The sequence below is a fragment of the Diplotaxodon limnothrissa genome, linkage group LG7 (assembly GCF_057381915.1).
Source record: "Diplotaxodon limnothrissa isolate DT_005_m linkage group LG7, D_limnothrissa_male_GT1.1, whole genome shotgun sequence".
NCBI lineage: Eukaryota > Metazoa > Chordata > Actinopteri > Cichliformes > Cichlidae > Diplotaxodon > Diplotaxodon limnothrissa.
Genome location: NC_140602.1, coordinates 19,637,621 through 19,659,877, shown reverse-complemented (window position 1 = coordinate 19,659,877; position 22,257 = coordinate 19,637,621). Strand labels below are relative to the sequence as shown.

At 40.8% G+C, this 22,257-nt stretch overlaps 3 protein-coding genes across 5 annotated transcripts in view; all 3 read left to right on the top strand.

The window, feature by feature from the left end:
* Positions 1-8,768, top strand: part of pparab (peroxisome proliferator-activated receptor alpha b) — a 33,618-nt gene extending 24,850 nt beyond the window's left edge. For all 3 annotated transcript variants that reach the window (XM_085359396.1, XM_085359398.1, XM_085359397.1), the window contains exons 5-7: positions 3,299-3,498; positions 6,117-6,570; positions 6,667-8,768. In XM_085359396.1, coding sequence (XP_085215522.1) covers positions 3,299-3,498; positions 6,117-6,570; positions 6,667-6,911 — 899 coding nt within the window. In that variant the 3' untranslated portion in view covers positions 6,912-8,768. The remainder of the gene's footprint in view (positions 1-3,298; positions 3,499-6,116; positions 6,571-6,666) is intronic.
* Positions 8,769-11,723: 2,955 nt separating this feature from the next.
* yars2 (tyrosyl-tRNA synthetase 2, mitochondrial) lies at positions 11,724-15,773 on the top strand. The gene is made up of 5 exons (XM_085357640.1): positions 11,724-12,511; positions 12,886-13,053; positions 13,221-13,376; positions 13,648-13,818; positions 15,457-15,773. The coding sequence occupies exons 1-5, from the start codon at positions 11,724-11,726 to the stop codon at positions 15,614-15,616; spliced, it is 1,443 nt and encodes a 480-aa protein (XP_085213766.1). The 3' UTR covers positions 15,617-15,773.
* Positions 15,774-17,242: 1,469 nt separating this feature from the next.
* On the top strand, positions 17,243-21,065 carry cdkn1bb (cyclin dependent kinase inhibitor 1Bb). The gene is made up of 3 exons (XM_085357639.1): positions 17,243-18,019; positions 18,249-18,367; positions 19,590-21,065. The coding sequence occupies exons 1-2, from the start codon at positions 17,578-17,580 to the stop codon at positions 18,359-18,361; spliced, it is 555 nt and encodes a 184-aa protein (XP_085213765.1). The 5' UTR covers positions 17,243-17,577; the 3' UTR covers positions 18,362-18,367; positions 19,590-21,065.
* Positions 21,066-22,257: the final 1,192 nt, after the last annotated feature.

The following is a 22,257-nucleotide window of genomic DNA, read 5'->3' as shown; positions in this document are numbered from 1 at the left end:
CATCCACTCTCCGCTTCTCTCCTTCGTTGTCACTTTCAAAACCAAAGAAATCCTCGTTGTCAGTGTCAGAGTCGAACACCCTCAGAAGGGCCGTGGCGGTGTCCTCCTCTCCATCATGCAGCAGTCCAGCCCTTCAAAATCCGTTGGTGATCGTGGATGTTTTCACACTTTTCCACGCTGTCAGAATCCACCGGTGGAGTTGGGCATAACTTGCTTTTTGCAAGTTTATCGCCGCTCATCATCCACGACTCCCGCTGAATGCGTAGCGCTACTTTGAAGTTTGTTTTTCGCGCTACTTCGTACGGCACTACGTTGCCTGGCGGACGGACATGTGACTAACATACCACTCTTGAACCCCGATCCTTCCGCCAGGCAACGTAGTGCCGTACAACAGCGGAACAAACAAAACAAATCGTCTTACGATATCACAAAAATCATGGAAAATCCATAGAAAAGCCGCACCTGACTAAAAGCCGCAGGGTTCAAAGCTTGTGCAAAAAGTAGCGGCTTATAGCCCGACAATTACGGTAATCAAAAAAAGGACTGGTACACCGATCAGGCAGTGATCAGACTCATCTGTTAGTGGGTGGGATATATCAGGGAGCAAATGAACATTTTGACCTTGTAGTTGACATGTTAAAATCAGGAAAAATGGGCAAGTGTGAGAATTTGAGCAAGTTTGACAAGAGCCGAATTGTGATGGCTAGACGGCTGGGTCAGAGCATCTCCAAAACTGCACCTCTTTTAGGGTGTTTCCAGTCTGCAGCGGTCAGTATCTGTCAAAGTTGATCCATGGAAAGAACAGTGGTGAACCAGTGACAGGATGATTGACGCACATGAGGAGTGAAGGATCGCCAGTGTGGTCCGGTCTAACAGACAAGCTATTGTAGCTCAAATTGGTGAAAAATATTTAATGCTGATTCTGATAGAAAGGTGTCAGAATACACAAATGAGTCAGGGATGGGCAGTCAGATTTTTTTTGTCTTTTGGGTCCTGCCATCCATGTGGATGTTACTTCACGCATACCGCCTACTTAAGCAATACTGCAGACCACGTGACCCTTTCATGGAGGCGGAATTCCCTGATGGCCTCTTTCAGCAGGATAATGCACCCTGCCACAAAGCAAAAATGGTTCAGGAATGGTTTGAGCACAAGTTTGAGGTGTTTGATCCGTGGAGGCCTCACCTCTCAGCTTTGAGGACTTAAAGGATATGGTGCAAACATCTTGGTGCCAGATATCACACCACACCTTCAGGAGTCTTTCCCTGAGGAGCCGGGCTGTTTTTAGCAGCCAAAGAGGACCAAGACAATATCTAGGCAGGTGGTCATAATGTTATCCTTCATCATGGTATATAGTGCTTTTCTACTCTAAATGAACACTCAAAGTACTTTTTTAATACAAGCTTCATTCACCCAAAAATACACACATCGCACTTTTCTTTACCCAAACACTTTGTTTCTAAGCATTGCAACAGCACAAAAACTCTTTATTAGCAAAAGGGACTGAAAGTTTTCTCAAATCCAGCAACTTATTTCCTCACGCATTTCATTTGCTGACAAGACGCAGACGGCTCAGCAGACTGACGGACTGACCCCTGCCCACCTTCAGCTCCCTTCCACGCTTATCCCCTCATACTGTTGCTTAGGAATTAGACTTACACGAAGCTTAGCATCAATCACTTCCTCACATCTTAATTGGACTTGGCTCCTGGCCAGGCGCCCACCGTGGAGCTTTACTAGCTTCAGATGATCCATCCACATTCTGAGCAGTAATCTAACGGGCCCTCGTGCTGCCTGCCAGCTCAAGGTCTCATCCTTTCGCAGTCCTCTTCAGTATGCTCGGATTCATTTTGTAAGCAACCATCAATAAATGTCTGATGTTTTTTTTAATGCTTTTACGGGCTCATAAAAAACAGGCAGTTAGTACAGCTGGTCTCCTCACACAGACGTGCAGATTTGTGTGTGAGTAAAACAGCTTGTGCACATTTAAACTAGTGAAGAGGGGTTGGAAATAGTTCACCTCTAATCTCATTAGTCAAATGGGATCAGACAGTCTGAGCGATGCCAGCATCCTCTCATACAGAAATAGCGCTTATTAACACATGTTGTTGAAGAACGTTTCAAGCAAATGTTGCCCACTTTGTAATTTGTGCTAACTTATGTCATTACTGTAATGCATAAAAAGTCCATTTGCCTTTCAATGGGCGACCGTGGCTCAGGGGGTTGGGAATCGCATCTGTAACCGGAAGGTCGCCGGTTCGATCCCTGGGCTCTCTGTCCTGGTCGTTGTGTCCTTGGGCAAGACACTTTACCCTACTTGCCTACTGGTGTTGGCCAGAGGGGCCGATGGCGCGATATGGCAGCCTCGCTTCTGTCAGTCTGCCCCAGGGCAGCTGTGGCTACAACTGTAGCTGCCTCCACCAGTGTGTGAATGTGAGAGTGAATGAATAGTGGCATTGTAAAGCGCTTTGGGTGCCTTGAAAAGCGCTATATAAATCCAATCCATTATTATTATTATAATGGCAAGCAGACATGTTTACTGTCTCTTTTTTTTTCTTCTTATCCTTGCACAATGTTTCATATAGCACAGGATATTTCTGATGCACTGAAAATTGTTACATATTTGACTGAACCTTCTATGGTAAAGTGTTTTTCCTGACCTTTTAAACTGTTTTTGTTGCTGTAGATTTATTGTACGTGTTCAGGCATAGCGAGATGTTTTGGCAAAGCCAGGGGAACTAAATTGACTTCATGAAACAAGTCTCTTGTTTCTTCGATGTTTGTACTTTCATCCGGCTATAAGCCACTGAATTTAAGCTGGCACTGAGACGGGCAGATACAAGTTAAATTACATCTTTGATTGAGCTCAGCATTGGACGTTTATGGTGTTATCGTGGAATGTGTTCTGTTGTGTTCAGCTATAAATGCCGTTTTAACTTGTCCATTCCATCTGTGTATTCTCTTCCACTAAATTCATCCTGTGCTTGTATGTTATTCAAGAGTTCCTTCTTTAGAATACAATATAAGGCTGTCTGCACATCCTCTGTGGTGTTTGGCAACAGATATGCTTTCTGCAGTACTACCATATTAAAGTATTAGCTTTTTGAATTTGCAGAAATTGTTTATATTTTCTGGATACATTTAATATTTTGCCTTCATTTTTAAGTTTGCTTGAAACAGTTGTATTTAGCAAGGTGCTTTTACTGGAACTGCACTTGGTGTAACTGAAATAAATCTATGACTCGACACTTTTATGTCACCACAAAGTCATCTCCATCTCTCTGTGTGCTGTCCGCAGCCATCCGGTTTGGTCGGATGCCCCAGTCAGAGAAGCTCAAACTAAAGGCGGAGATGGTGACGGTGGACAAAGAGGTGGAAAACCCCCAGCTAGCTGACCAGAAGACCCTGGCCAAGCACATTTATGAGGCTTACCTGAAGAACTTCAACATGAACAAGGCCAAGGCTCGATCCATTCTCATGGGCAAGACCAACACTGCTGTACGTTGATTAGTGAGTAAAGTAATGGGTTGGTGAGTGAAAAGTGTTGCACATGTGGACCTCATATTCGCACGTTCTTCCATTTCCAGCTTTTCCTCATAGTGCGAGGTCATGTGGTTTTGTAACTTTTAATTTATTTTTTCATGTCTCAATATGACCTGGCAATCGCTCCCTTAGAGATTAGACACAGCCAGCCAATGACAAAAATAAGTTGCTCAACCAGCGGAGCAATTCAGCACACAGGATGGGCAAGGACTTACTTAAGCCTGTTACTTAGCCTTTCACTGTGCATTTCCCTTAATGTGTATGTTCTTTTTATCACCCATTCCCATTCACCCTAAAAGCATTCCCCCCTCCAATGTGCTTCTTTCCTACCGAGGGGGATAAAAAGCGGGGGGCTAGAAAAGGAGAGGTTCATGGACTGCAGCCCAGAGAGTCTGAATTCCATGGATGGATGTGTAGGTGTAAAATAGGTCAAGAGGGACAGATCGGTCCAAGCGCTCATCCAAGTTCAGGCACAGATCTTATCCACTGCTTCAAAGCTCCTGATGAACAAGCAGAGTGGGTAGAAAGTACTCAGTGACTGATTATTGTTTAACCTACCTTTGCTATCGCAGCGCTTTTACACAACTCGTAACTGCCCATAAAAGTCTTGTTGTAATCTCAATAATGTACATCTCAATAAGTCTCGTCAAATTTAACTTTACTCATACAGAGACTATTAAATATACATGTATATATATATATGTCTTGATCTGGATACAAATGCTTGTCACTTCAACCCAGGCCTAAAGGTCTCACCAATGAGTAAATAGCAAGTTTCTGCATTCTGAAAACTTTATAAGTGTAGATTAGTATCCCCCCCCTGCTTTGACGTGTTACTCCACTGCAGCGTCTTCTGTTTAGAAAACAATTCAAATGATTGCAATGCCAGTACACATTTGTGTAGTTCATGTGGCAAGCAGTGATATAATATAAGGACAGTTCCTGAAAAGTGTATCGTGTGACAAATTGGAATCAGCAACAAGTTGTGGAAAACACTAGTTTTGCTATTTCACTTAAGAGAAATAGAAAGACGCTTTTCAAAAGAATTCCACCTATTTAGTCTTTCTTTTAATGCATCACAATAATAATTCTAGCGAGTTTTACTCAAAAATATGTTGTGCTCAAAAAGCAGAGTATACACGCTTTGACTTCTGGAGCTGTGAACCTTTTTTGATCTTCTCCTCATCTGAACCTCCGTTATCAAATCAAGGAATGTTAGCATGACGTAAAAGTACAAAATTAACCACCTCAGCGTTGTGTTGCGCATACCTTCCCTTGTTACTCTAGCCCACAGTTAGAGCAGCATTCATGAGTCAGAGCTCCGATGTGCAGCAGCAGGTGTAAAGCTGTTCATCGAAATGCTGTAACTTGTCCTCTGTGGGAACAGTGACATAACCGAAACACCCGTTAACTGCCCACAATGCTTTTGTATGGTTTCTGTACAGGTACACTCACTGTAAACAGACCTCTTGACAGGGCACTGGGCACAGTGTCAACATTTAAAATTTTAGACATTTTGAATTAAACTCTGTGTTCACGCTGCATTTCTTTGAGCTCTAACTGTGCCTTCAGTTGTGGATATTGTGAGTAACATCTAAATTTTTTTTTTAATTGTCTTGGTCGATGATTTCGTTGTTGTGACAATGCTTCTTGGAAATAAATTTTATACTGTTGGAAAGCCTGTTTGTTTGCCCAACAATGGCGCCAGAAAATGACAGAAAATGCATTTGTGGGTTGCGCATATGAAAAACAAAAAAAACCCTAAAAGCCAAATCTTTACGTTCCAGATTTACTGCCAAGAACAGTTGTTACAACAAAGAAATAATTGATCAAACACAAATTTCCTTACTTTTTGTGCGAGGTTTATAATTATAGTTACCTACAATCATATATTTCTTATTTTTCTATATAAATATAATTGAATTCAGCAGAACTTCAAGCACGTAATAGTGAGCTGGTTTTTCTCAAGCACCGAAACAGCTCTGACTCAGGGCATGGATATGGGACCTCTGTGGGTGTCCAGCGGTTTTTGGCACTAGAACATTGGCGACGGATCCTCTGGGCCACATGTCCCCGCTTGGTTCACTCGGATTTGGAATTAGTGGAATGTGTGCATCAGCATCTAAGTTTAAGTAAGTTTTAGCTGTTCAAGTAACTTTCACATGAATTCAAGCATTGCGTTGTGATGAGATGATCACTGTTGCACTTTGTGCCTGTTTGTGGGTTTAATGATGTGGCTGGTGTGTGTGTGTAGCAGTAAAATGAAGGACAGTACGCGTGTCATCGCGGAAACAAAACATTCAGATGTCAATAAGGGCTCTAGGCTTAGCCTTTCCTCTCAGTGAAGATTATTATCTGTAAACACTCCAGTCAGTCAGTTATTCACGTTGACAAGTTTGCTGAGTCGGCATGTTCCATGTCAGGTCTCGTCTGTCACGAATCGTCTTTTGTTAACAGGCCAAAATCCCAGTTCTCGCTTCTATAACCTGTGTTGCATTTCAGCTGAGACACATTTTTAACAAAGCATTATATTTTTAGTTTTATAGTGACGTTTATTTCCCTACCATCCACAGCCTTTTGTCATTCACGACATGGAGACCCTCCAGCTGGCAGAGCAGACACTGGCGGCCAAGATGGTCGGCTCCGTGGGAGCGATGAAGGACAAGGAGGTGGAGGTTCGGATTTTCCACTGCTGCCAGTGCACGTCGGTGGAAACCGTCACGGAGCTCACAGAGTTTGCAAAGTCCGTCCCCGGGTTCTCGAGCTTGGACCTCAACGATCAGGTGACTCTTTTGAAATACGGAGTGTACGAAGCCATTTTCGCCATGCTCGCCTCCAGTATGAACAAGGACGGGCTTCTTGTAGCGTACGGCTCAGGCTTCATCACCCGGGAATTCCTCAAGAGCCTGCGTCGACCGTTCAGCGACATGATGGAGCCAAAGTTCCAGTTTGCCATGAAGTTTAATGCGCTGGAGTTGGACGACAGTGATCTGGCTCTCTTTGTGGCTGCCATCATCTGCTGTGGCGGTGAGGAAATTTGTTGCATGCATTCTTCAGTATCCTATAAAATCCTTTTTACATTACAAAAGATGATGATGTTTCTCTCATTTTCATTTTGGCTAGACCGGCCAGGCCTGGTGAATGTGGCACACATCGAGGTGATGCAGGAGAGCATCGTCCAGGTCCTGCAGCTCCATCTGCTGGCCAATCACCCCGATGACACTTTCCTCTTCCCCAAGCTGCTGCAGAAACTAGCTGACCTGAGGCAGTTAGTCACTGAGCACGCACAGCTTGTGCAGGAGATCAAAAAGACAGAGGACACCTCACTGCATCCGCTCCTGCAGGAGATCTACAGAGACATGTACTGAAGACTTTGGAGGTATAACCACAGTAGGAAAACAAGAAACCATCTCCTTCTGAGCGGGGACTTGAAAAGAAGAGGAGACGTCCACATACTGGGTTTGAACCACTTAACCTCTGACCCTAAAGGGTTAGCTTTGGTGTCTGTCCAGTGTAAGGGAACCTAAAGGTGAAGAAAAAGGAGGCTGATGATTCATTTGATTTGACAAAGTGCTTTCCACTTCATTGTGTGTGAACCTTATCAGGCAGAAGAATCATGTATGCTAAGATACTTTGTACAGCTGATTGAGCCCCTGTCCAGACACCACTGAATGCAATCTCTGACCAAACTCTAAATGTTCTTTTTTCCATATTTTTTTTAAAACATCTGTAAGGTCGCCTCCTTGGTGAAACCCTGAGGTAACCCTAATTTGAAGAACAAAAGTGAACTTTATAATTGCCACTCCAGCCGGATGTTTTACAGCAACGAGCCATATGCCCGAATAACTTAATAACAGCAGCAATTATGCAGTTTAAATCAAGGCAGCTTCTCCTCAATTGGCTACCAAAATGTGGCCGGTTGAGGAGCCAGTGGTTATGAGCACACCAGCCCGCCACCGTGATTCTCAAGCTTTTCTGTGGAGTCACGTCCTGAACATAACCATTTTATCTGTACGTCATGTCCCCGAAGTCATACTTCTTAATGACACAGTAGAAATTGCCATCATCATTATTATTATTTTATTTTATTTTAATATTCTTAACAAGAAATACGACTTAGTGCTTAAGTTGTCCACAAACTGTACTGGGAATGCTATTTTTTTTTTTTTTTTTTTTTTTTTAAATTAGGTAGCAGTGCCCAAAGTTCAGACTCACTGTGTACATGCACCACAATGCACTGAAGCACAAGCATGCCTGTGATATGTTAATGTGACACTTTTCTAATGGAGGTTTCAAAGGACAAAAAAGACATACACAGGTGTTTAGCACTCCCTCCTGATGTGTGTTCTGGTATTAAAGGGCTAACACTGTTATTAACCACAATACAACTCTGACACGGGCGACACATGAATTCACTCAGCGAATCTCTCTCTCTGTTATTGTGTTTAACTGTCTGTTTGGTCCTCATAACACACGTGTTAGTTAAGATTTAACAATCTTATGTGCACATTTTTCCCTGATGAAAATGTAATTGTTTTTATTTTTCCCAGCTAAGAGAAAACCACAGTGATGAGGCCTCATTGGTGAAACATCTAGTTTGTTAGTTGAAAGGTTGTCACACTTTCATTTGTTTAGTTTTCTCTGTGAAATCACTTGGCCAGTTATAGAAGACAGTCAATCTGGACGTATGCAGGTAAAAGAAAAATGAGTCTGTAGCCCTTTTCCTACTCAGTTATTCTCTGGCTTTGGTGTTTTTTGCTATCTAACAAAATAGGCACATTTCCATGTGAAAGTGCCGCTCCTGCATTTTGTTGTCACACTGCCTTTAATATAAAATACATACGGTGGACATCAGAGGACCTATGTTAAGGGAATGCTGAAAACATGCATAGTTTTCTGATAGTTCGGATCATACACATCTGACTCTCTGTGAGAGGGCGCTACTCCTTTTCTGCCTCATCACTCACACTGTCCTGAAATGATCATTGAATTCAGAGAAATGTTCCTTATGTTTGTAACACATCGCAACATCAGAGCAGGCTTTACATAACTGAAGCTTTCACACTGACTGCTCACCCCAGCTTTTAACTCTCGTGGTAAACAAGGTACTAATGATGATTGACTTTTGTATTCGTAAGTTGGGTGAATACTTTCAGATGTTTGAACATTTACAGTAAATGTAGTTATGTACTGTTTTTTTTGTTTTTTTGTTTTTTTTTGGTCTAAATGCGTCATGCTTGTCTTTGAATCGAATCGTATTTTTATACTGAAGTATGACTATATATATATATATATATATATATATATATATATATATATATATATATATATATATATATATATATATATATATATATATATATATATATAACAAAATCTCACATGTGTTTAGTTGAAATGGCACAGCTGAAGAGTACATTGTAAATAGACTTAAGGTGTAACAGGGCAACTGGTAATCTGCATATCCATAGATCTGAATTTTTGAAATGGAGAGTCATCTAGACCATAATGTGCATTCAGTTCCTTCAAGTTGCACTTCGTTTATCTGTCGAATTAAGCACTAGAATTTTAAACTGCAAGCATGCGTGGTCTGCGCAGGGCTACACTAGCTTACACGTTTGAGTGGTTAGTTATAAACTTGACCTCTGTGACCTTTTGATTACCATGAAGAGTAAAAAGGAACAAAACATTTCATAGGAAATGTGAAGGCACAGCTTAGCACTGATCATCCAGTACTAATCCCTTCTTCTAATGCTTTTATCTCAGGTTGTACATAAGAAAACAAAGGGGGTAATATATGCACAGATTGGGGGGGGTGGGGGGGTCACATAATATCTCTGTTGGTTTATAGAGAAACTGAATGCACTCGTAATGTAATTTGCCATTAAATCACATGCTATAGCAGTAAATGTGTTGCAGTAATGAGAAAAACACGTATATTGTTTTACAATTCTGATCTCATCGTGCTTTTTCTCTTTGTTTTTGTCTGACTTTTCTCACTCGCTGCTATATTGTAATAACTTACCAAGCATTTCTTATGCCATAAGTAGATTACTGATCTTTAAACTGCCTCTACTTGCATATATCTGGTCACAGAATGTCAGACCCACTTCAGCGCAGCTCAGTTTTTAACCTTGCAGATTTCCTGGGACTCGCTCATCCCAGGTGTGCTCGGGGAAAAACCACAAACCTGTGTGTGCCTTAGTGTGTGCCATAAAACACCAGATTTAAAAAAAATAAATAAAATAAAAAAAGTTTCTTGCGCACACACTTGTAAACTGTTGGCATCTTCAGCTAGATTTAGCTGTTTGTGACACAAAAGGGTCCCACAGGCTGGAAAATAATGTCACTGTACATTCTATACAATGTGCACCCTTCTGGGCAGTAACAGTGAAGGATTTGCTTTTCAAAAATACAGACTTTTTAAATGTTAAACATAAAAAAAAAAAACTGCTAGAAACTTTATCAACAAGGCAACTTAAAATGTCAACAAGATGTCATGTAAATTTGCAAAGTCAGCTTTCCCTTAAGAATGTTTTTTTGTGTGTTGAACTGTCAAGGGACTTTTAAACTTTTATCAGGGAATCGTAGTCTTCCTTTGTTGAACTAGCTCAGGATATAGGACAGTACTGTTTTCCCTTCCTCATTCACTCTGGAGTGAGTATAGAGTGCTCTGCCTTACAATACGCATACACCAACAACAATACAGATTAAGATTACCTTTATTTTTGTTTTTCCTGAACTGAAAGAAAGAAAAGAAAAACTTGGGCTTACTTGGGGCAGCAGTTATAGGATTTAGAAACGTGATTTTTTTTCTCTCCTGAGTTAAACTTGTTTCTGTGGCTGTAGTGTCATGCAAAGAGACCATGGAGTCTCCCTTTCGATGTGTTGTTAATGTGTACTGTGGCTTGATAACAATACTGTAAATGTTTGATGAATGTATATTTAGTCATTTAAACGATGAAACAAATTGAGATTGAATGGATTTAAAAATAAAGTGATTTTAAAATCTGCTACGTATCGTGTGTTCAGACTTTAGTAGGTAACGCCAGTCAGTGCAAGTTATTTTTATTATAACATTGCCTTATTTACTTTTTATACCAGAGCTAGGTTTCTAGTTCAGATGCATCTTTACGACACCAAGATGTGCACATACAAAACCAAGGTGCCATCAACAAGACTGCTGAGGGACATTTAACCACATATTAGATGAGCTGTATGTATACTTTTGATCCTGTGGGTCATTTTAAAACGGGTAACTCCAGCAAACTGGTAGTCCAAACTGCAGAACCCTGGATTTGCTGCTGAGCCTTTTCTTTATGCCCAATTCATCCATGACTGTCAACCTTCCCGTGTGACAAACACCATTAGTTCACACAACGGTCATTGGCCTGATCTCCAGTTATGATGAGACTGCATACAGAGATAAAGTGCAGAACCTAATGGCACGGTGCACCACTAACAACCTCACCACACACACACTGTCTCCTTGGTAGCAAAACCAAGGAGATTGTGGTGGACTTCAGACCGTCTAAGACATAGGTGTCAAACTCTGGCCCGCAGCCTAATTACATTTGGCCTGCGAAGCCATACCAAATTACTATTAGAGCTGGCCTACTGGTATTATACAGCTAATATATATATTGTTTAGTATTAAGCTTTGCTTGTTCCATATTCAGTTTTCCAGCAAAACTTATTTGAGTCCATAAGAAAAGATTCATTCCTATATCTGGAGGAAGTTTTTTTTTTTTTTAATAAATATTAATGTTATCCCGTGACTTTGTTCCAGTTTTGAATTTTGGCCCACTGTGTAGTTGAGTTTGACACCCCTGGTCTAAGAGAACAGACACAGGTCCTGTGTACATCAACAAAGAGGCTGTTGAAAGAGCCTATAACTCTAAATTCCTCTGTGTGCATATTAAAGATGAACACTCTTGGTCCAAGCAAAGTCATTTCGTTGTTTTGCTTCCCTGCGCATCAGAGGGGGAAAATAGCTCAAAGAAATCATTAAAAGTCCAAACTGACCACAGCATTCATGCCCACGATGAGTATATGTAAACTGCGGGTAGTACACCCAAGCGTTTCCTTGAGAACCACCGCACCAGAGGGCGCTCTGCTCCTACCAAACGACCCAAGCTTCTACTCAGTTCCACCTCCGTGTTCTTGTCACATTGTCCAACATGGCTGCGTCCATGGTGGGTATCTGCTGTTATGTGTGGCGGCGTGGCTCTTGTAATCTTCTCGGGCCGGCCACTCTTTGCCTCACACTCAGGTCTAAATTTCACTCTTCCTCTTCCGCGCACCACGGGCTGCTTCTCTCTCTGCACAAACGCGGCGTTCTGAAAGACTCATTCCCAGAAAACGCAGCCCAAGAGCAGCTCCCCCGGCTGCTCCAATCCGGTGCTCAGACGGTATACTGCGGATTTGACCCCACAGCCGACAGTCTCCATGTGGGGAACTTGCTCGCTCTCATCGGCCTGCTGCACTTCCGAGGCGCCGGACACCATGTGATCGCGGTGCTCGGAGGAGCCACGGCACAAATCGGAGATCCGAGCGGGAAGACGAGCGAGCGGGAGCAGCTGTCCGCGGACGTGGTGGAGGCGAACACCCACAGCATCCGGGAGAGCATTCAGAGGATCTTCACCAACCACGAGCTGCACTTTCACGACGGTTCCAGGCCGCTGAGAACCGTGACTGTTCTAAACAACCTGAGCTGGTATAAGAACTGGGGCGTGGTGGGGTTTCTGTCGGAGGCTGGAAGACACTTCAGGATGGGCACCATGCTCAGCCGCCACAGCGTGCAGTCCAGGCTAAAGAGCGCCGAGGGCATGAGCCTGACAGAGTTCACCTACCAGGTGTTCCAAGCTTATGACTTCCACCACCTGAACCAAATATACGGCTGCAAGATTCAGCTTGGAGGCACCGACCAACTGGGCAACTTGATGTCTGGCCATGAGTACATTCACAAGTAAATGTTTTTCCAAGCCCACTACTGTTACAGTACTGGGCTAATTAATTCATAATTACCTGTCCCTGATAAGCCTGCAGTCCACCTTTTGAAGCAGGACTAGGCTATTTTTGTGTGGATAAACCCTGCATGTATTTCAGACTCCATTATAAAATCTGCAAATTCACTATATATTCTTGATCATTAGATGCACATACATCAAATTTTTTGAGACATTAAGTTCTACACCCAATTATACCACCAAGATGTTTTTGGGTTGGGTTTTTTTTTTTTTTTTTTTTTTGCCTGTCTCTCTACCAACCAAAACACACACATGCCTGCCAGATTTACCCTGAAGGCTGCCTTGAAACACTGAAAACGTTATTTTTCTCCAGAGTAAGCGGCGAGGAGGTGTACGGCCTGACCATCCCGTTAGTTACCAGCACTGTCGGGGACAAGCTGGGGAAAACTGCAGGCAATGCAGTGTGGCTCAACAGAGATAAGACGTCACCCTTTGAACTCTACCAGTTCTTTCTCAGGCAGCCTGATGCCAGTGTGGAAGGGTATGTGGAAGTGAAGGCTGATCATGTTTGTTGAGTTTTAATGAAAGTGCAATATCCACAAACGTCTCATCGCAACCCTGTTTTTATCCGAAAGTAAGTATTCGGTGCACAGTCATAGGATGCTGAGGTGTACTGTGTGGGCTTTTTTTTTTTGTTTTTTTTTGTAGGTATCTGAAGTTGTTCACCTTTCTGCCTTTGGCAGAGGTAGAGAAACTGATGGAGCAACAGAGAGAAGATCCAAGTAAACGCCTCGCCCACAAAAGACTGGCTGCTGAAGTGACAAAACTGGTGCATGGAAAGGAGGGCCTGGAGACTGCAAAGAGGTTAGAATTGATCTGTGTGTTTATTCCCCTAAATTATACATTTTATTTTCTTGAATCCTCATCTAGAGCTCTTTTACGCTGTAACTTATTAGAGTCAAAGTGCATTGTGTTTAGAACAGCAGGACTATGCTCTGCCAAAAAGTGGAAAATGTTATGCCTGCAGTACAGTAAGAGGAAAGTGCTCATTGCTGTAGTCTTTGTTTGCTGTGGCTGCCCATGTCCTCTGTCTTCCATGTGGACAGAATGGTCATATTTAATGTCGTCATTGCAGATGCACCAATGCACTTTATCACAGCAGCGTGCAAGCCTTGGAGGAAATGAGTGATGAGGAGCTTCAGGAACTCTTCAGGGAGGCACCTTTCCATGAGCTGCTGTTGGAGCCGGGGACAACTGTTATAGATGCCTGCCGCAAGGTCGGCGCCATCCCTGAGGGTCCCAGAGGGTAAGCACCCCAGTTCTCCTTTATCTAAATGCGGTACCAGAGTGGTATGTAGTGCTTTGATAGAGCTTGTTAGTGTGAGCATACATGCACCCAGAGATCCACAGTGTAATCTTTTGTGTATGGTGTGTAATGCAGTTACACATTCTGGGAAATAGAGGTGGGGGGATTGATCCAAATGTCGATAGCACCGATACCAAAGTTGGTATTTGTATCAGAACGAGAGTAGCAAGATAAGATCGATACTTTGTTTCTATCCTCCAGCCCGCTGAATTTTGTTAACCAAATAATTTTTTAGTAAATGAAGCTAAAATCTTCAATGAAAAACATCTGAACCTTTTTGAGTTGACTGTCACAGCTATTTTATTTCTATCCTGTAGAACACAAGTGCTGAAGAGTAGTGTTTTTTTGCAGCAGGTGCAGGAGTTTGTGGTCTCTTTGTTCTTCAGTGATAACGCTCACAGGTAGCCACAACAACTTCTTTGTGTCCGAGGTGTAACGATAACACCCAGTCACGATCACGCAGTCAAATTTCATAAGCTGGTTTCCTGAGGAAAAAAAAAAGCATTGCTTGTGTTAGCTGGGTTGCAGCTGCCCCTACAGCCTGTAACCATGTAACAGTTTGATGTGTGCCTTTAGTGCAACGATAGCAACCAGTCACATTCACGCCGCCACATTTCAAAAAGCTTCTTTTGTAGAAAACAAAAGCGTTTTCTTTGATTCTAGCTCTGCTGTCATGTAGCTACAGCCAAGATAACTGCCACATCTAAGGTGTATAATGTAGCAACAGCCCTGCAACATGTAAACAGTTAAATGTGTCATAATTATAGGTTACCAGCATAAAAATGTCATGATCAGATTAACGTATTTTCAAAAATGTTGTTGAAAAGTACGTTGTTTCCTTCTTCTGGCTACTACCCAAGCCATGCAAAACTGCAAAATGAACCCAAATCATCAGCCCTCCACCGCCGTGCTTGACAGTCAGTATGAGGTGTTTGTGATTTGCTGTATTTGGTTCACTCCAAATGTGAAGGTCAAGTATATATCCACATTGGTCTTGTTTATTCAAAGGACAGCTTGCTTGTTTTTTAAGGAGAGAGGAGGCTTTCTTCTGGTAACGATTCCAAATAAGACTTGTTAACTCTTTTCTAATTGTACTATCATGAACTTCCGCATTTAAAAATGCTAACAAAGGCCTCTACTGTCTGTGATGTATCTCTTGGGGTTTTTTGGAGTTTCTCTGAACATTGCATAGTCTGACCTTTGCTGGGATGTGCACTTATCTGAGGATTGATAGCTCCCTTGAATGTTTCCGAGTTGTGAATAATCATTCTGACTGTACAGAGATGGAGTTGAAATTATTTGACCTTATGACCTTGTTAAAGCCACTGCTGTCTTTCCTCCTTGACACTATGTTAACATGTGCCCGAATGCCTCAGACCAGTAAACTGCCAAAACCTTTAGAGGTGCTCACACTTGTAGATCAGTTAAGTCCATTTGATTAGCAGCTCCTGGATCCTCCTCACTCTCTAAATTCCTGTGGAAGAATACAGGGTGTACTTTCTTTTTCACATGACTTTTAGATTTTCTTTTTCAAGATGAAACCCTGTCCTAACTGATGGTGTAAATGTTTGTGTGCAGGTATCAAATGGTTTCAGATGGAGCAGTGTGGATCAACCACACACGTACAGACAACCCGGAGCAGGTACTGATCCCCAAACTCCACATCCTGGCTAATGGACTCACGCTGCTCAGAGTGGGCAAGAAGAACTTCTACATTATCAAGTGGCTTAGTCTCTGACGGTGCCTTATCAAGCAGGAGACCACTATATTATAATGGACTAACTGGGAAGGTAGGCGACTACACCTCAGCAGAGTCAGGAAGGATCATTTCCATTTTTTTGGATATAAATATGTGTATGTACAGATTAAATGTTTATTTAAAACATTTCTATTAAAAGCGTTTGATATCACGATTGCTTCCTGGTTACTTTGTATGGACATTGAGAGGCGGTGTGATGACCACTAGGGGGCATCATTGCCCCAGAATTAATGGTGGCCAGCCAGCAGCCACAGCTGCAGCACATAGCCTGCTGTGACCTCTTAAGTAAATAATTGCTCACAGTAAAATTAAATTGCATCATTTCTTGCAGGTTGCTTGCTTCTATTTTAAGCAAATCCAATTTGTTTCATCTTGATCAGAACCTGAGGCGAGCATCTTTTTTGACATCACTCTTGTTTTGGGGGCTTTTTTTTGTTTGTTTTTTTCCCCTTCAGTGGAAAAGTGTAAAACTTGGACGATAAAGAAAAAGAAGCTGGAAAAAAAAGCTTGATAAATTTAAAAACAAACAGTACTTTTGCTTGAAGATCACATTTTTAAATAGAGCCTTAAATAAGAAACAAAGAAGTTTGGACTATTATTTTCAAATTCAATTCAAAGCAGGAATTTGTACATTATTGTTGACCTGACTTGTGTTGAAAGCAACACATCTGCTCATTTTTAGCAGATTACTGATCCCTCCTCCTTGCAGGTAATGATCAAAACATTTAATCTAGTGTCCTCAATATGAGAGTCAGTGTAAATTTAGAGATCACTGCTTTGCACTTTGGCACACCCTGCCTACTTTTTTCCAGATTAGGGTTAAAAACATAAAATTAAAATTTTCCATATTTTTCTTTTTTTTTATTGGTAATTTCTAATGGGATTTGGATAACGCTAGGGATTTGTGCGAACCTGCCAAGTTTTTCCTGAGGTGTCGGGGGAAAAACTTTAACATTGAGTACTTTCGGCTTCTTTTTAAAAAAAAAAAAAAAATTTCTAAATTTGCTGACTTCTGATACTGTGTGGGGTTTTTTTGTTTTGTTTTTTTGTTTTTTTTAGCACTGTGTTTTTTGTTTTGTTTTTTCGCTCTGGGTTCTGGTGGCAGTGTGGACAGAGTCTGATGTGTGCTGACCTTGACCTTAACCACTGAGGTGCAGATAATTGGTGGAAATGGCATGTCATAAAGATACACATTAGCCAGATTGGCACAATTTTTTTTTGTTTGTTCTTTTTGTTTTAAGTTAATTGTTCTGCACCTGTTAGGAATGATTTGTTATGCTATTTTTTATTTCAAAGATTATAATTTTTCTTATTTGGCACAGCCATGACAACATTTATTATCAATAACCTTTTTTTGTACATCCTCTTCCCCCACTCAGTTATTTATTATACGTTAAATACAGAGTTACATATATACATGACACTCACACGCTGATATTTTTTTGTTTTAAGGGAAAAGGAGAAAAAAAGAAATCAGAGCGGCTTAATTTAGCCGGTCCACCTTAAGAAAAGTAGGCGGGCTTAAAAACTCTGACCAATGAGCGACCTCTTCGGGAATTTAAATAGCTCAGCATGTCAATCATGCCCCTACCCCCACATCAACCTTTCGCCATATTGGGCGAAAGAGAAGGGCTGTCTGCAGTTTCTCTCGCTACGGGACAAAATTGACAGAGCGCCTTCAGTTCCTGAGCACTTTGTTTTGATGAGACTACGCAGGGCTTCACAACACGGCGGCTGTTCGCGTCTGCATTCCGACGTATGCATGGCATAACGCGTTTCACGCTTTTTTTGGAGCTTTCTCAGCGACGAGGAGATAACCGTTGTTTTTGAGTGTTGTGTGTGTGTGTGTGCGCTGCCTTTTTGTTTTTGTTTTTTCCCTCCTCGTGAAAAACTGGACGCTCCAGGCTGTTTTAAAAAATTGCGTGTTTTGCTGGAGCAAAATGTCAGATGTTCGACTTTCAAACGGGAGCCCGACGCTGGAGCGGACGGACTCACGGCTGTCTGAACACCCGAAACCGTCAGCCTGCAGGAGCCTCTTCGGCTCGGTGGATCACGAAGAGTTAAAGAGGGATTTAAAGGGACATTTGCGGGAGTTGGAAGAGCGCGCCTCCGACCACTGGGGCTTCGACTTCGCCACTGACACGCCGAGGGCCAACTCCAGGTTCGAGTGGAAACTAGTGGATTGCAGAGACCTGCCGGGCTTCTACACTCGGCAGCCGCTTACGAAGAAAGGCGTCTGCTCCACTGGGAATAACAATGTGGATCTTAACGGGAATCACAGTTGTGTTGTGGTGCCTCCGAGCGAAGATCCCGACAGGGCTGACGGGCAAATGGAGTGCACGGAACAGTGTACAGCGCTGAGGAAAAGACACGCGTGTCACGGTACTACATACGCTCCAGTTTAACCCGTTTACATCAGTTGTTTCTGAGCAACGCAGCTGATCGCGTATTGATTTGTGCACCGAAAATAAAATTTTGAAAATCATGGCCCCAAAAAGCACTGTAAAGAGTGGGGTTTGCCTGCAACACTATACCACTATTTTTTTTTTATTTTTTTTTTAAGAAATGACGAAATTTTTGTTTTTATTTTTATTTTTTTTGCTTTTTGCAGACTCCCCTGTTCCGAGCAAGAGGTCACACAGCAGCTCAGATGTTAGTTGTCCGAGTCGGAGTCACTCTGCAGAGCACACGCCCAGAAAGACCAGTCCCAAGAGGAAAACGTGAGAAAAGGTAAAGACTGTTCATGCAATATTTTTCCTTTTTTAATCATATTTTTCTTAAGGAAAAGCAAAGATTTCGTAACAAAAAAAAAATAGCTCTGTGCATAGTGTAACTACAGTAGGCTGTTTACTGGCTACTCCATCTCCCAACTGGGGGTACCTTTGGAAAACGAGTAAATCTGCAAAAACATCTGGTTATTCGTTTACTGAAAAATTGATACCGCTTTTAAACCATTAGGAGGCATTCTAATTCAGCTTAAACACCCTTTCAGTTCACTTAAATAAGATTTGGATGTTACACAGCTTTGACAGTCTGCATACTTTTGTGCACGTCCTTCAAATGTGCTGTCAGTCTGTCTCATTCATTAATGAGCGGGGACAGAAACATGAGGGAGTAAAAGGGGTTGTGGGGGGGGGGGTGGTTTTTAATTTTCCACTCGGACAGAGAGAGCTCTGTCGATACACTGCGATCGAGGTGAAACAGGGGAAGGAAAAACAAACGAACAAATAATGCCTGTACATTTTAAAGATCTTTAACATTTAACCGCTGTCTGACACGGTGAGTCCGTTGAGTTTCCGTCGAAACTTGTAAACAAGTGCTGAACAACAGTGTAGTAGTGTAACACGTCAGCAACTGAGAGCAGGGACGGGAAGGGGCTGGTCTCTGTGCAGTGCTGCACACGCGTTGCACACTAACGTTACAACACACATCTGTCCCTGCCGGTGGAGAGTGTGCAGAAGAGTCGTGCAGGTCTGAAAGCAAGTGTGTGGGTGTGTGTGTACTGGCCAGGGCGACGGCCAATAGGCATGCAATCAGCATTGTTATGGCAGGATGTCAACTGTCAAAGCTGGGGGGTGGTCACTTCTATTTAATGCATTTTATTTATTTCTATTTTTTTAATTGTAGAAATCAAAAAATACCCCCAAACAAGGCTGTCTCATAGGCATTTTCAGATCTTTTCATGATTAAATAGGGGTGCTAATGTAAAACTATACCAGGTTTTCTTTTTTGATATCAGTTTTTATTTATGTATTAATACATGTACAAAACTAATTAGTTCATTCAGGTCTCCTGCTGCTCTGAGGTTTACCCCTTAGACCACACTAAGTTTATTTTATTTTATTTATTCATTTATTTGTTTGCAGAAATTGTTGCACAATGCCCACATTAGTGTCATCATTGCAACCTCTTATGCTTCTTTTTTCTTTCTTTCATCTGTTTTGTCTCACAGAACTGAAGATGAATGCCTCCCCCCTCCTTGTTTAACATGGAGAAACCTCAGTGTTGGCTGGTTTGTTTTTTGGTTTTGTTTTAGGGTTTGTTTGTTTTTGTTTTTTTTGTAATTTCTTTTGTTTGTTTGCTTTTAGTCTAGTGTTTTGTTTTGTTTTGTGGGGGGGTTTGTTTTGTTTTTTTGGAAGAGGATCTACACAGCATCCGAAACATATCAACCTTCCTGAAGATTGGGAAGGACGCTGTTGAAGCACTGAATAGAAACACTAAATTTTTTTGGCACTTAATTAAAAGTTACTTCCTCTAAAAGCAGTCGATGTAGCAGTGTGCAATTAGGTTTAATTTACTTTTTTGCTCCTTTTTTTTTCTTTTTTCTTTTTTCTTTTTTTAACTACCTGTGTGTAAATAAAAAAAATATATATATATAAATATATAAACATATATTATTTCTCTCCATATGTAGCACATAAGACATTATGATTTAAAAAGAAATCCTTTATGTAAAACGGTGTGAATTTTGATTTGACTTGAATTGCAATGTTTGATAAATGTTTCCAAAATGCTGTTCTCTTGTTTTAATTTTTTTTCTTTTTTCTTTTTTTTTGGGGGGGGTGTTGACACAGTCCCTAATTGCTACATTTAAAACAAAAAATTTTGGCTTCTTACGGTTTCTTAATAGTGTTTCTTCCCTCGTCATCTTCCTAACTCAGCATTGAAGAATGGTACAAATGTAGCGTTTTTTGATTTTTAATAATTTTTTTCCCCCCTTTTTCTGCTAAGTCTAGTGTCACCAAGTGTAAATTCTCCTATACGATCTAGTTTAACAGGAAGAAGTGTAATATTTGTGTAAGGACAGTCTTTAAGTCCCTTGATATTTATTTTGTAATTGAGGTGCTTTTAGCATCAGCTTAATCCTGGAATAAGATTTTTTTTTTTTTTTTTCCCTCCCACGCTCTGGAGTTGCGAGGTACTCAGATATTGAAGGACAAAGACTATACAAACTGCACAGGTTGAGTTCTCTTTGACTGTTCCTATTGTTTGATGAACATTAAGGCTTGTGAGGGGTTTTGTTTGTTTTTGGGTTTTTTTGTTTTTTTTGTTAAAGGGTTGAATGTCCTACAATACCAAATACATGGTTGCATCAATATATTTGCCAGCACTGCTTGTGCTCTTCAATTGACTTCACATTGTGTTACTTTGTGATAACCGAGAGATGTTTGTACTTTTCTCATCAATGTTGTTAGCCTGCTGAGGATGCACATGAGCATCTAAAAGCTTCCCTTTATTTGCCTGAAGTGTGGTTTTTTTTTTTTATTTTTTATTTTTTTTGAAAAAGACCAGGGTACACCTAAATGGAGACAGAAAACAGCTCGTCTCTGGAATGCAGTCACCATGCCTGTGTATTATGTAAATCTTTGCAATGTACCTTTGTACATAATTTTGTAAAAACACTGAGAAATATACTAACTTATTTATGTCAAGCCTTTTTTTTTTTTTTTTATGTAGAATAAAAAAATATGGGTTTTTGATTACGGTTATCCAAAGTGGCATTTACTTTATTATAATTGTTTTATTTTGTAAAACCATATTTTTGGTAGTGTTTTGTTTTGTTTCTTTTCTTATAAAGGTTGCAAACTGAGCCTGGTAAAATATTTTGATGTGCATTTTTTTTAATGTGTGGTTATAAAATGTATTGCAATCAATTAAAAAAGAAAAAAATGAGTTGTGGTTCCTTCTTACACTCGGTGTAAATTACACACTTGGTTTGTAGAAAAATAGGATGAAAATAGTTTTTGCTTTGTTCATTCCCCAAATCATTGGGACGTACAAAGTATTTGCAACAGCTGTGTGGGTGGACTTCCTGGAATAATACAGTGACACTCCCAATATAATTCCATCAGCACTATGAGCAGCAGGTTGACACTTTAGTCATCCAATCAAAAAGACAGTGGGGAAAGCAGACCACTCGCTGCAGCCAGTAACATTTAGTAATTTATGGGTAAGGCTTTCATTTGCTTTTAATCTCAGTACAAGAGTCTTTTGAATGCAAAGTAAAACAAGGCAAGTCAGGTTTTTTGTTTTGTTAGGCTTTTTTTTATTTTTATTTTTTTTATTACCATTTGTTTTTTCTTTTTCACTATTTACATGGGCTTAGTTGCATCTGTCTGTGTCTATAAAAAGTGTGTGTGTGTAAGAAAATAAGGGAGTGTGTAACTGGAAGACCCAGAGTGATTTTTTTTAAAAACTTTTCTTTCATACATGTGTCTTCTATAATATATCAAATTCATCAAAATTTTATTTTTATAAATTTTTATTTAATTCAAGTAATTTTTTGAATGTGTACAATGCAATGTGCACACAAGCTCAGTATTGTACTTATATACATTTTAATCTTCGAACTGAAAAATCATAATTATGTCTTTTATATGTTTAAAATTAATTCACATAGGTATTGATTTGGTTTGACCCTTAATCAGTCAAAATTATAATTTGCATTTTTTTTTTTTTGTAATTAAATCACCTACAGTAATCCACTTGAAACATGAAAAAGATCAAATAAAGGATGAATTAGTAAATGAAAGGTGTTCTTACAGGTGCTATCAGGCAACACATATGTGCCATTGTACACCAACTTTCATCCAGTACTTGATAATAATAGTAATAATAAT